This window comes from Hevea brasiliensis, chromosome 9 (assembly GCF_030052815.1).
Source record: "Hevea brasiliensis isolate MT/VB/25A 57/8 chromosome 9, ASM3005281v1, whole genome shotgun sequence".
Lineage (NCBI taxonomy): Eukaryota > Viridiplantae > Streptophyta > Magnoliopsida > Malpighiales > Euphorbiaceae > Hevea > Hevea brasiliensis.
In genome coordinates, this window is record NC_079501.1 from 32,794,167 (window position 1) to 32,806,334 (window position 12,168).

The 12,168-nt window shown below is 35.5% G+C and overlaps 1 protein-coding gene across 2 annotated transcripts; it reads right to left on the reverse strand.

Moving 5' to 3' along the window:
* Positions 1-89: 89 nt before the first annotated feature.
* LOC110634130 (peroxisomal ATPase PEX6) lies at positions 90-7,442 on the reverse strand. 2 transcript variants are annotated; one of them, XM_058153703.1, is made up of 17 exons: positions 7,197-7,442; positions 6,815-7,023; positions 5,723-5,844; positions 5,524-5,612; positions 5,401-5,436; positions 5,104-5,197; positions 4,794-4,836; positions 4,549-4,646; positions 3,980-4,044; positions 3,337-3,833; positions 3,171-3,258; positions 2,932-3,075; positions 1,542-2,110; positions 1,309-1,447; positions 1,156-1,224; positions 854-985; positions 90-607 (listed from the first exon to the last, which is right to left on the reverse strand). In XM_058153703.1, the coding sequence occupies exons 2-17, from the start codon at positions 7,015-7,017 to the stop codon at positions 494-496; spliced, it is 2,502 nt and encodes an 833-aa protein (XP_058009686.1). In that variant the 5' UTR covers positions 7,018-7,023; positions 7,197-7,442; the 3' UTR covers positions 90-493. The 2 variants fall into 2 exon arrangements, with proteins under 2 accessions (XP_058009686.1, XP_058009685.1); XM_058153702.1 differs by lacking the exon at positions 7,197-7,442 and having other exon boundaries at positions 6,815-7,176.
* Between the last annotated feature and the right edge of the window lie 4,726 nt (positions 7,443-12,168).

The following is a 12,168-nucleotide window of genomic DNA, read 5'->3' on the forward strand; positions in this document are numbered from 1 at the left end:
AACTTTCACTCACGTTGGATGTGCGCTTGTTCGGGTTTCTCATGCATGGAATTGAAGAAATGGTTAAAAGGTGAGGTGGCACAAATGCGAAATGAAAATGGCCTTAGCCATTGTTTTCTTCTTTAAAAATACTTATTTGTCCGCAATGCAAGGATGTCAGAAAAAAAAAAAAAACCTTGTCAGCCTTGCAACATTAATATTAAGAGAATACGACAAAAAGCAGCGAGGAGGACACCGGTTTATTTCTATTAGGCAGCATGGCCTCTATCTACCCAGTGGAGTGTAGCATGAAGCAGCTGCAAACCTGGTCTACCTGAAGCGTTATACACACACAAATCAGCTACATAATATTACGTGATCGCAGGCTTTACCCCTGTGCTAGTTTTCCCATCAAGAAGCCGCCTTAAGCCATCATCAGCATTTTCCTTTCTATTATCCCCAGAAAATGCAAATGGAGCTAGCGTGAATGTGGGTTCTATCCCCAACCCCAATATCATAAGAAATAAGACAACTGCTGCTTTTTTCTCGAACCCCCTTCCCCATACGAGTCATTCCACTGTTTCAACTCGCTCATTATAGATCCCTCAGCTGCAAAGCTAGCAGCAACCTGCATTGCGAAGGGTAACAGAGTTATGAACTATATTTCTCGAGTAAGGAGAACGCAAACAGAGAACTGATGTCAATTCTACTCCTGGAACATTATTCCAAGAATAACCTTAATTACAGACCAACTTCAATTCATATACATTTATGATTCACCTTAAATCCTACAGAAATAAAGGGAAGGAATAGAAAAGAGAAAGAACGCTGCTCCCTCATCTGATTTCAAATTTGGCACAAATTCATGCATTACCTGATTTTTCGCTTGTCTGAAGTCTTCCATGTTTAATGGCCTAAGGGTTATTACCCTGTCCTCTTTGTTGTCTTCTTTTGCTGCTGCAGTTTGGCCCAACTTTTGTGCTTCCGCAGCTCTCTGTTTCTTTTCCTGCAAGAAGAATTTTTTTTTTCAATATTTCCTCGGCAACCTTCATGTAACATGAAAACATATTTTGCCAGACAAAATCTCTCCTCAAGATGTTATTTTTTTTTGGGTTAGAGAGAGAGAGAGAGAGAGAGAGAGAGAGAGAAGGTAATTGAAAGAAAAATGCAACTTGCCATATCCTTTAATCTTTCTTGCCGTATCAACTCTCTAACAGGCCGATAAGCAGCAGTTGTGCACAAGTTCTGTTTACACGACGATTTCATGGTCAACCAAATCTAATGATAAATTAGAACACCAAAAACTTGTAAAAAAAAAAAAAAGCAGACCTTAAGGTCACTTCCTGTAAATCCTTCAGTCATAGTAGCAAGCTCCTTAAAATCCAGTCCTCCTTCCACCTTTTCCTTTGACAAGAGAGTTCTAAATATCATTTCCCTGTTCTCAGGGGAAGGAAGTCCAACCATAATTCTGCTCGTTGTAGTAAGAATTAGTCCAACAGATAATCATTACGTCTTAATATCTGAAACTAACAAAACATAAGATTTTAAAAGAGCAGAAGTACCTCCTCTCAAAACGCCTAATAATTGCTTCATCAAGGTCAAATGGTCGGTTGGTTGCAGCAAGAACAAGTATGCGCTCACCCTGCTTTGTCATAAGCCCATCCCAATGGGTCATGAACTCATTCTTTATCTTTCGCATGGCTTCATGCTCCCCAACTCTGGTCCGCTGCCCAAGCATGCTATCTACCTCATCAACAAAAATAATAGTTGGGGAAACCTTGGCTGCCAGTGTAAATAAAGCTCGAACATTTTTTTCATCTTCCCCAAACCATTTTGAAGTGATTGTAGACATGGATACATTAATGAAGCTTGCTCCAGCCTCTTTGGCAATGGCCTTGGCCAGCATTGTCTTTCCTGTGCCAGGAGGCCCAAACAGCAAGATTCCCCTACAAGGCTTTAGAAGTCCTCCTTTGAATAGATCCGGTCTTCGAAGAGGAAGCATCACCAGTTCTTGAAGGGATTCTTTGGTCTCCTCCAATGCACCAATATCAGAAAATGCTACATTGATCTCATTTGCTGGTATGACCTCAGGCCTTATGCGCTTCTCAAATTCATTGTCAGGAGGAACTTCCTGATACAAAGTGATTTTAGTGACATTTAGAAAGTTCTTAAAAAAAATTATGGTAAGATGTATGAATTGCATTATTGCATAAATATAAATTTCACCATTTTTCATTTTCTTCTTTACAGCTAAATTTTATTCATTTCTCTTAATTTAGGTGGTTGTATCAACACCATCATCAAGACTTCAACCCAAAGTCTTTCTTTCCCACCCATTGCCCCCTCTCTTTTCTCTCTCCATCTCAGTCTCTCTCACACTCTATCCTCAGTCTTTCTCACATTCTCTCCTCTCCCACCATTTCCATCCAGGCACCAGGTGCAGCCACTGCGGCACAAGGAAGAGAGGGATTTTCGCAAGAGATGTCCAAAAAAAAAAAAAAAGAGGGGAGTTAGGTTGTAATTGTAGGGGAAGGGTATTTGGGTAATTTCTCTCTTTTTCTTAGAAAGAAAATGACTCGTATAGCCATCCCAACCAGTTTGAAATTAAGGTTTAGTTGTTGTTGTTGTTATTATTATTATTATTATTATTATTATTATTTTAGCAAAATGATGCCAAGTAACCTATAAACTAGTGATATTAGGTTACATAATCTTTAGGTTTACTCAAATTGAAATTCAGGATATTTGTGGTACAAACTAAAATTAAGAGATGGCTAATGCAATCACCTAAGTTTAGAGACGAGGTAAAATTTAGCCTCTTCTTTGCATCCAATATTTAGGGTTTCATATATGATTCTTAATTTTAAGCATATGATATGTACATGTGACTGCAGGTGCAGAGGTATATATGCACAGATATCATGAGAACAGTAAAGAGAACAGTAAACGTACGAGAACTTTTGAAGCTGGCAAAGAATTGTCACCATCTGTCTTTACCCCTGGATCCGGCTTCTCTGCTTCAGTTATGTTTTCAGGTTTCACGGTATCAACTTTTGTTTCTGGCTTCACACCAATGATCTCAACTCCTCCGGATTCCTATAATCATCCAACAAGAAAAATGATTAATATTAGTTCTCTGCCAGTGCAATTGTTCTTAAATTCAAATCTAAGCTTGATCAAATGTATAAAACCTTGGACATTTCGGCTTGTGCTTCCAACTTCAGTGTATCTTTGTCAACAGACTTGCATTCCTGGAATATACTCAGTCCATGGGACAAACTGTTTCACACGTGGCATAGTAATTACATTAACACAGCCTTGAAGATGAAAAACACCATTCTGATATTCTAATCTTACCTCTTGGATGATATAATAAGTTTTCCATTTCTGTATTCAGGATCTTTGCTATTCATTAAATGATAAGAAATTGCAGACACCACAATCTCTTCTATGTAGTTGCTGAGAACCATTGTATCTGCCACGCATAATAAGTCAAGATCATCACAATCAAGATCATTTGATGACAACACTTCCATAATGTGGCTTTTATTATCCTGAACTTGGATCATCTTCATATCTGCCTCCAGTTGGGCTTTCCAGCTTACAAGATGGTTTTCGTCTTTGGGAGGCCTTATCTCAATGTTGTAAGGAAAAAGATCAAGAAGCCTCTCATCCAGCTCTCTGTTGTCATTGCCCAGATCCACAATTTGTGAACCAAGGATCAGCACTGATCCAGACAATTTCTTCAGCATCTTCTGGAACAAATTATATATCCTTTGTGACCTAGATAAGAACTTATCAACATCCCTCAGATACAGCACAATCGGACTGGCTTTAGACACATACGCCAAAACCTGCATGTGAATGAAAAATTGAATAACTCATCAATATCTTTACAGAGACAAAATAAACTATGCCCCAACATCAAGCAAAAATGTTCATATGATACACCCGTGTTATGGTTTGCAAAGCTGAAGCCCTCCATCAAATGTTTAATTACCTTGTAAAGGGACTGTATAAAAAGCTTCTCATCAAAAGACCAACTGCTTATGTGCTTCAAAGGAACTATAGGGAAGGGAAAAAAATGAGGTGAAAAGATAATCAGTAAAAACAACTGTACAAGATATGATGAAGTTATAAACTAGCCTCAATTCCACTAAAAGACATGGTAAAAAAACAAGAATCACAGTTAAACAGGGGGAAAAAGAAAGAAATAATCAAAGAAAGAAAGAAAGAGAAAGAAAAATAGTTAGTTTTCAACAAGCAACCTGCAATCACACATCAGGTCAGATTTGATGTCAAAACAAGATAAACAAGTAGTGCACTGGTATTTTAGGTAAGTACAATCATCAGCACTTAAATGTAATTGAACATTTAACTAGCTGCATCTACAGATATGAAGTATCTATGATGCATGAGGATGAGACTGCTCTGTGCTTCTAGGTTTACAACATAATGCTGACAGAATCAAAAGAAAGCCAACTTCATTGCATACACCACTCTTTAAAGGTAAATGGAACGAAACATCCACAAGATATCTTCCAAAAAGTAAATTTCCAAAGAAAGAACCTGTATTTGCAGGAGTGCATTGTGTAGCTAGGCTACTTAGATTAGCTGCAGAGGCATTTCTTCTTAGCTTAAGAGAATTAGAGGAACCTTCAAAGCCCCTGTAGTAATAGGAACAAGATAATATATATATATATATATATATATATATATATATATATATATATATATATATATATATATATATGTAACTTAACTAGTTAAACATTTCCACAAGATCAATCAAGCACAATTTTATCCTACAATACCTTGAAGAAATATCCACACCACTATATTGCCTTCGTAGACCACCTGAAAAATATCACCTTGGTTAGAAGATAAGTCTTTTAAAATTAGCATAGAAAATAAACCATCTCTGTAATTAGATAATCTGACAAAATCATATTAATAAGTGTGGCACGAAGCTACCTTTAGAAGCTCTTAAAAGATCCTTATACATCCTAGAAAGTCAATCAGATTTGTTATGACACTCAAGTACTGTTAGCATTCACATCAGTGGAATTTCCCGATAAGACTTCTTCGGTAAAATGAAAAAAATTACGTATTTCTTTACCATACCTTTTGGTTCTTCCTTCTGAGGATGGATTGGTAGTGATCTAAAGAAGCCAGACAGTCGCTCCAGTGTAGATTCTGAAGTAGACCTCTTGAAAGACTACAATATAAGATCATGCATTTAAAAGACAAATAAAATAAAGTTGAATTGTTATACATTTCTGATATAAATCTCTCTCTCCCCCTTTCAAACTCATAAACACAAAGTCACAGTGAGAACAAAGCATGATATAATCTGACACAAAAGCAGAAGGACAAAAATCCAAGTACCAAACATAGTCAGAATAAATCAGGAAAGCTTACTGATTCTTTCATTGTACTGCCATATTTGCCCTGAATCTGCAGAAAACAAAACTTTGTTGATATATGAGTCCAAAAACTAGAAATAAACAAAAATACAAAGAGTTCGCAACTGCACTAACTTACCTTGAGAGAAAAGCTAGTAACATCTAACAGCAGCAATTTAGTTTCAAAGTAATGAGATAAAGCCTTGGCAAGCATTTGCTGGTAAAGTTCTTCAGGATTTTAAAAATGTAAAATTGCAATTAGAATTTCTTCAAGTGAACCAAGTATGCAAGTGCATTAATTATATACAAAGCCAGAATACAAAATCCAGATAACTAACCAGCAGGGCCTGAGAGCAATATAGCCCTACTTGCAGGCGCAAGGTTCCTGGTATACTTGGAAACGTCAGCATGCTTCAAGTGAACATATGCAGCATTTGTTAGTAATGCCCTGGTCTGCTTACTGTTAATACGATCAAGAAGGATATCAGAGAGCAAACTTTAGCACTAGAATAATACTGTTCACAATAAACAAGTTTCAGTGGGCGAAATTTCTTATTAAGAACAAACAGGGAGTATAAGATGTTATTTTATAATATTCTTCTCTGGATCCCAAATATTTCATATCAGTATCACCAGCACTCCACACAAGCTATAAAAGCTAATGAGGCCTCGCTCTAGTGGTAAATGTAGTTAAGATTGAGACCTTAGAACCAAGAAGTTTCAAGTTTGAGTCCTACAAATATTGGGCTGATTATATTTCCATATTATTTATTTATTTGCTTATTTTTACTTTGCAAATATATTTTAGTTTTTAAATTTCAATTGTGACTAACATTATTCTATGTCGCAAAAAACTATGATTCAAAATCAATGTCTAACCATGCATAAAAAAGCTATTTGATGCTAAACAAAAACAAGAGATTCCCATATCTCTGTAACCCTTCCCTGTATCTACAAACAACATATGGATACACTATAAAATAATCAAAACGATAATTGTGCTCTGATACTCCATTATTTCATGCAAAAACAAGCACTTTACACTCCCATTCTCGTGGCCTCTTCTCCAAAATACCAATAATATTCATTAAATGGTACCATGCTTCCATAAATGGCCGTGCAAATCATATAAATCCTCCACAGAAGAACAAGTTTAGATAATATTAAAAAAAATTATTTTTTTATAGAAATTAAATGAAACACAAAATTTGCTACAAAGTTGAATATCAAACTTTGATTATAAAAAGAAAGAAATGATTTGTGATGGAAATATAGAGGAACAAAAACACAATAACCAATAAATTCATTTCATCAGATTCTAATTTTACACTCTGCTATTGTTTAGCAAATGTGGCAACAAATGATTCAAAAACAACATCTTCTTGACAAATGACAAAGCAAGAAGAGGATTGAGAAAAATGATTATGGACCTGAGGTAGTAAGGGAATTGGTCGAAGGTGACACCGGTTTCTCTGCCATCAATCACTTGCCTGAACATTTCTTGCTCCAAGTTCTCTGCGGTTACAGCGTTAAGAGTCGCATTCAATTTGTTCTGTCCCGACGCCAATCCCAATCCTACCCCCACCCCAACACCAACGCTCAAAGCCGATAACAGCATATGCTTGTGTTCCATTTGATCCTTCACAAATTCAAACAAAGATGACGATCAAACAGAAAAGAAAAACAAAATAAAACCCAGAAAAGGCGACGCTTTTTTTTTTTTTCTCGAGAAAATTCAATTTCTAAGGAATGGAACGAAACAGAGAGTGGAATGTTATCTTTTGTGATTCAGACAGTAACCGAAAAATATACCGAGGTATGCGAGTTGCCACAACCGCTCGCGTGTCTGTGTTACTCGTGGAAGGTGTATCCTATAATTATTTTATTATATTTTTTATTAATTTATTTAAAGTAATTATTAAAAAAAATATAATTTATTTGATAAAAAAATAAACTTATGATCATAAGTGGCCTAATAGCGAAAGAGTGGGATCTGGAGACACTAGAGGGTGGAAAGGCGCGGTGGAGAGTGGCGGCGGATGAGAGGTGGTGGGAGAGGTTTTGCATGGTTTGGTTCCCTTCCCGCCACATGGCGGTTGTTGAGCTTTTAAATTGGAAAGGATTTGTGATTGGTGCTGCTCACTGTTCAAGACAATTTGCGTACGTGTCACTCCTTTCACGGTTTCTCAGTTTATGCAAATTTTCCCAAATAATATCGCACTTTTTTATAGAAAAATTATTATGTTCACCTCTGCATATATATTTTTATTTTTTATATTATAAAATAATTATTTTTTTATGAGAGAAAAAGTATTAATTTTTAATGTTCACAATATATTTAATAATTAGTCTTTTTTATATTATATTGAAATAAGATATTAAATATTGTAATTATAAAAAAAACTTATAAATTTACTAAGTTAACATAAAAATTTAAGGCAAATTATAGCACAAGAAAGATGAATAAAAATTAAAAAAAATTAAAAAAAAAGAAAAAAAAAAAAGAAAGAGGAGATAAATGCAAATATGCATTGGACGTAGCATTACAAACAAACAAGGAAGCATCTTGTTTGACGACGATGGAGCCGAAACTATGATCAGAGGCACTTGCGCACTGTAGTAGTAGTGGCAGCAGCAGAGTTACGTTGGTCTCTTTATATTTGGACTGTTGGTATCTTCTGATGGGTTCAGGTGCTGACGTAATGACAATTGACAAGTGAACCATTGATACATATATATGAAGACAACGCTAATAGTGTCCAGATCTCATCTTAATGCATACATTTCCCTTGCGCCTCATAAGGTTTCATTTAATGGTTAAAAGGTAGATGTTAGTCGACTGTTGAATTTATCAAATATCTTATATCAATGGTTGAAACTTGAAACCTTGCAAGCAATCTTTAAATTTTCCAATTTTTGTGCATCAAACAATAAATGTATACTATGGTCATTTCCAAGAACATTGGATTTGGTACGATGAATTATGGAGTGAAACCAGAGCCTGCAACTTATGATGCCATGAATAATGGTTGCATATCAGAAGATATCATATTGGAAATGAGGAGCAACAACTCAGATGGCAACGTAGAAGATGGGGAGCCATAAGAACAGCAAAGCCATGTTGGGTGGCTAGCAAAGTTCCGCTGCTTGCAATTCCACTACAGCTGTATTACAAGTGAAATAGTGACAGAGAAATACCACTCTATTGGGTCTCATCGCATGGAGGAGAACAAATTAGCATGCAGAGAATTGCTCATGTCCTGAGCCTGATCAGTGATCCCCACATAATATATATAGGCCTGTGTCCTATATGTGCTAATGGCTAACCTCCAAAACCCAAGTGAAGTCTTTGCATGATTTGCAACTTGGCACGTCTTGTCCAATCGAAGTTCCATCCTGAAAATTGACAAAACCAAACCTGACGAGAGCGAGAGTGCACAGAAATTCAAAAGAAAGCACAAATCATCCATTTTGTACTGGCATAACCCTACAATCTTGCCTTCTCTCTTTTTGCAATAATAAAGCGCTGTGTATGCATGTCACCCATTTTGAAGAGCTGTGTGTACATATATGGGATGCATGTCGCACCACGTTATGTGTTCAGTGCACATAATTGATACAAGGAATGACTCATCATCAAGGAATCTTCAATGAATTTGATGAATAGTGAAATTTCTGCTTAGACGTAACCTGAAATTAAAAGGAAAGAAGTAATAGAACGATTCAAGTGGAAGAGATACTTTAGCATCTAAGTCGACCAGAAGTTAAACGGAGGTGTAAGAGAGAGGATAGGAAAAAAAAATTTTGATAATAGTTACTCTAGAGAATAAATAAGGCCTAGGAAAAGTAAATACATGCCTAAAGAAATTTATCTTTATATAGTAGCTAAGAACAAATGTAACACACTAAATTTTTAAATAATTATTTTGTGTTGATATTGATGAATTCATTAATATAATTATTTAAGTGACCAGAATCAGCATTCTTCTTCCCTTCAGCTGCTGCAGTGATATCTAATAGATTTGTGAGTAGATATTGATTTTATTTATAATTTCAATATTATTATACATACAAGGAATGCTCATACATTTACTTATAATTATATATATATATATATAGTTATTATAGGCATGCTTTGTGTTGTATTATTATTTGATGAAATTAATATGAGTGTCCCCTTAGGGTAATTTGGAGCTGTGTGTGTGTGTCAGCATGCGTGAGGTGTGGTACTGGATATGGATAGGACGAGTAGATCGATTTGAGCTAGTATCGCTTGGGGCCCAGTCCTTTTTGCTATAAATAGGGTGAGTACGACTTTGAGTTGATCTCGCTGACCCTCGCATTTGGATTATTAAGAGAAAGTCCGGCTTGAGTTGATCTATTCGGCAGACGTTGGAATTAAGAGAGCTGTGTAGGAGATCAGGTCTCATATGTATATATTTAATTGATGTGACACACGAGTGTGTGAGTGCTCTAAATTATTCTTTGTGCGAATATTGTTCGAACTTGGTTGAATGTATTGATATATGTTACATTTTATCCTTAGGAATACATTAGCTTTAGATAGTTATAGAAAATGTATTTAAAATCAATATCTTATTCTATGAGTCAAACGCTTACTCCTGTTCACCTTATTTTTCCAGGTTATAGGAGGTTCTCTTTCTTTGTGATTAACTTGCTTCATTCCTCGCAGGTTTACTAGCAGTAAATATTAATATTTCATAGTATTGATTAAAAATCTAGACTCCGCATGTGCTAGAAATATTATATTTGGTGTGGGACTGTAAAAGATTATTTGTTTTAAAATTGTAAACCTATATTTATGCATATGTGGTTGAATGGGATGAATATATACCTTAGATGAGAGAGCTGAACTCCCATTTGATATAATTGTATGTTGACGATTGTGAGGGTGAGCAGAGCTCCCTAAATTTATATATTTTGTGATCACAGGTCAGGTGAGCTAAAACTCCCCATTGGATAGTTCAGTTTATGGCCGGACTCTGTCCGGTTGATTTCTTAAAAATGGACTCTAGATATGGGCTTTATTGTTAGGCTAAAATTAGTTAGGCTTACTACAAGCTTTGGGGGCCTTATGTTGACCCAAGTCCTAATTCTGGTTCGGCCCATAATTTGGATTGTGACAATAAGTCCCTCATGAATATGTTACCATAATAAGCTACTTTTAGGCTATAATCAAGTTAACAGTTGTCAATAAGATAGGCATGATCTAACTTAAACCCCTTCAGTAAATGTATAAAAAAAAAAGAATAGTACTTCATAGGCATCGTATCCCTGTCAAGTATTGAATGTACTCTTTTATTTAGATTATGTGATGTTGGGTCAATTTTGCTGAGTCAGTTATGCCTTACCTGATTGGTTCATTAACCAACTTGGTCATCTTGGTTGCATGGTGTCCAACTTCACTCCTTTTCATCATCACCTTGTCCATAATTGCTTCCATAATCAAGCATCCTCTTTTACTATTTAAAAAGGCATATGTTTGACTTGTCAATCTCCATATGTTGCCTTCTCATTAATTATCTATTTTTATCCTTCATTAATTTTTCTTTACTACGAACTCATAAAGTCTTCCCTTTTGAGGTCTGGGTGCTTGTTTGCTTCCTTTTGCATTTCTTCCTTGATGATGCATGGTGTTTCCATGGACAGTCCTTTCAATTTCCAAAACGATTTTGTGTAGTTTGAGATATTTTTGGAAATCACAAAAGTCTCATCATTGGAAATTGTTTGTACATTTAATTCTTTGGAATTGGGACTAATTATTTTAACTACTTGAATTGATATGGGTCATTGATTGCCCTTGATCTTAGAGGCATAATTGCCTACAATTGCATTTCACATATAGTTTTTTCTTCACTTTACTTCCTAGGCTTCTCCCTGCTTTCTTCTATCTTATGAAGTAATATTTTACATTATTTTCTGTACTTATAATTGAATGGCAGAACAATCACAAGTTGGTGTTTTAAAAAAAATTGCAGTGTTGCTTGAAGGTAATGATGTTTTTCTTTTTATATTTATGTTATTGTGTTGCTCATTTGATTTTACGATATAACTCCTGACTTTATAACTTTTTCAAGCTTTTAAGCTAGTTCAACGACTTTAATTAGGATCATAGTAAGGTGGTAATTAAGAACCATGCAATAAGGATCACTAATAATAGAGATCAACAGATTGCCATATCTTAAAAGCCAATAATGATTTGAAGCTAAAGCAACTTTGAAGCAAGGTGAAGTTGGGAGATTTTGTCAAAAACCTTCAAGAAGGATTGAAGAGTTTCACTTTGTTGTAAGGCTGACTAAGTTATACGTACCCATGGACTCCCTCAAAGGTCCAACGGTTTAAAGAGGGCAAGTTTGGACATCTTTACTGAGGTTGATGAGTTTCCCGAAAATCCCAAATGTTTTCCCACACAACTTATGGAGACAAGCTCCCTTATGTTTTGTGTAAACTAGGATTTACAATATGCGATCTAGATCTCGGATCATCTTATTAATGGAATTTATGCTCTGCTAGCCTTTAGCCACTTCAACCCAGTTCTAGAACAAATAAAAAGAAAAAAAGGAAGCCCATAGTGTGTGGTTAGAATCAAGCCTAGCTGTGACGCCCCTTACTCGTCTACTGTATAGCTGAGCAAGAAGTGCCACATTCGGTGTTGGAGCACCTTATCTCGTTTTATTATATCTATTGTAAACTTTTGATGTCATTTAAAACATATATTTTATGTGTAGATTTTTTTTTTTATATCTTATTTTTGTGGAGACCC

Bases quoted from the DNA above. Each gene is read 5' to 3' on its own strand.
- LOC110634130 (XM_058153703.1), bottom strand. From the start codon at position 7,017: ATGGAACACAAGCATATGCTGTTATCGGCTTTGAGCGTTGGTGTTGGG. The intron at 2,111-2,931 runs GTACGTTTACTG...ACTTTGTATCAG, and splicing joins TGCCAGCTTCAAAAGTTCTC to GAAGTTCCTCCTGACAATGA. The intron at 986-1,155 runs GCAAGTTGCATT...TTCTTCTTGCAG, and splicing joins AAGAAAGATTAAAGGATATG to GAAAAGAAACAGAGAGCTGC.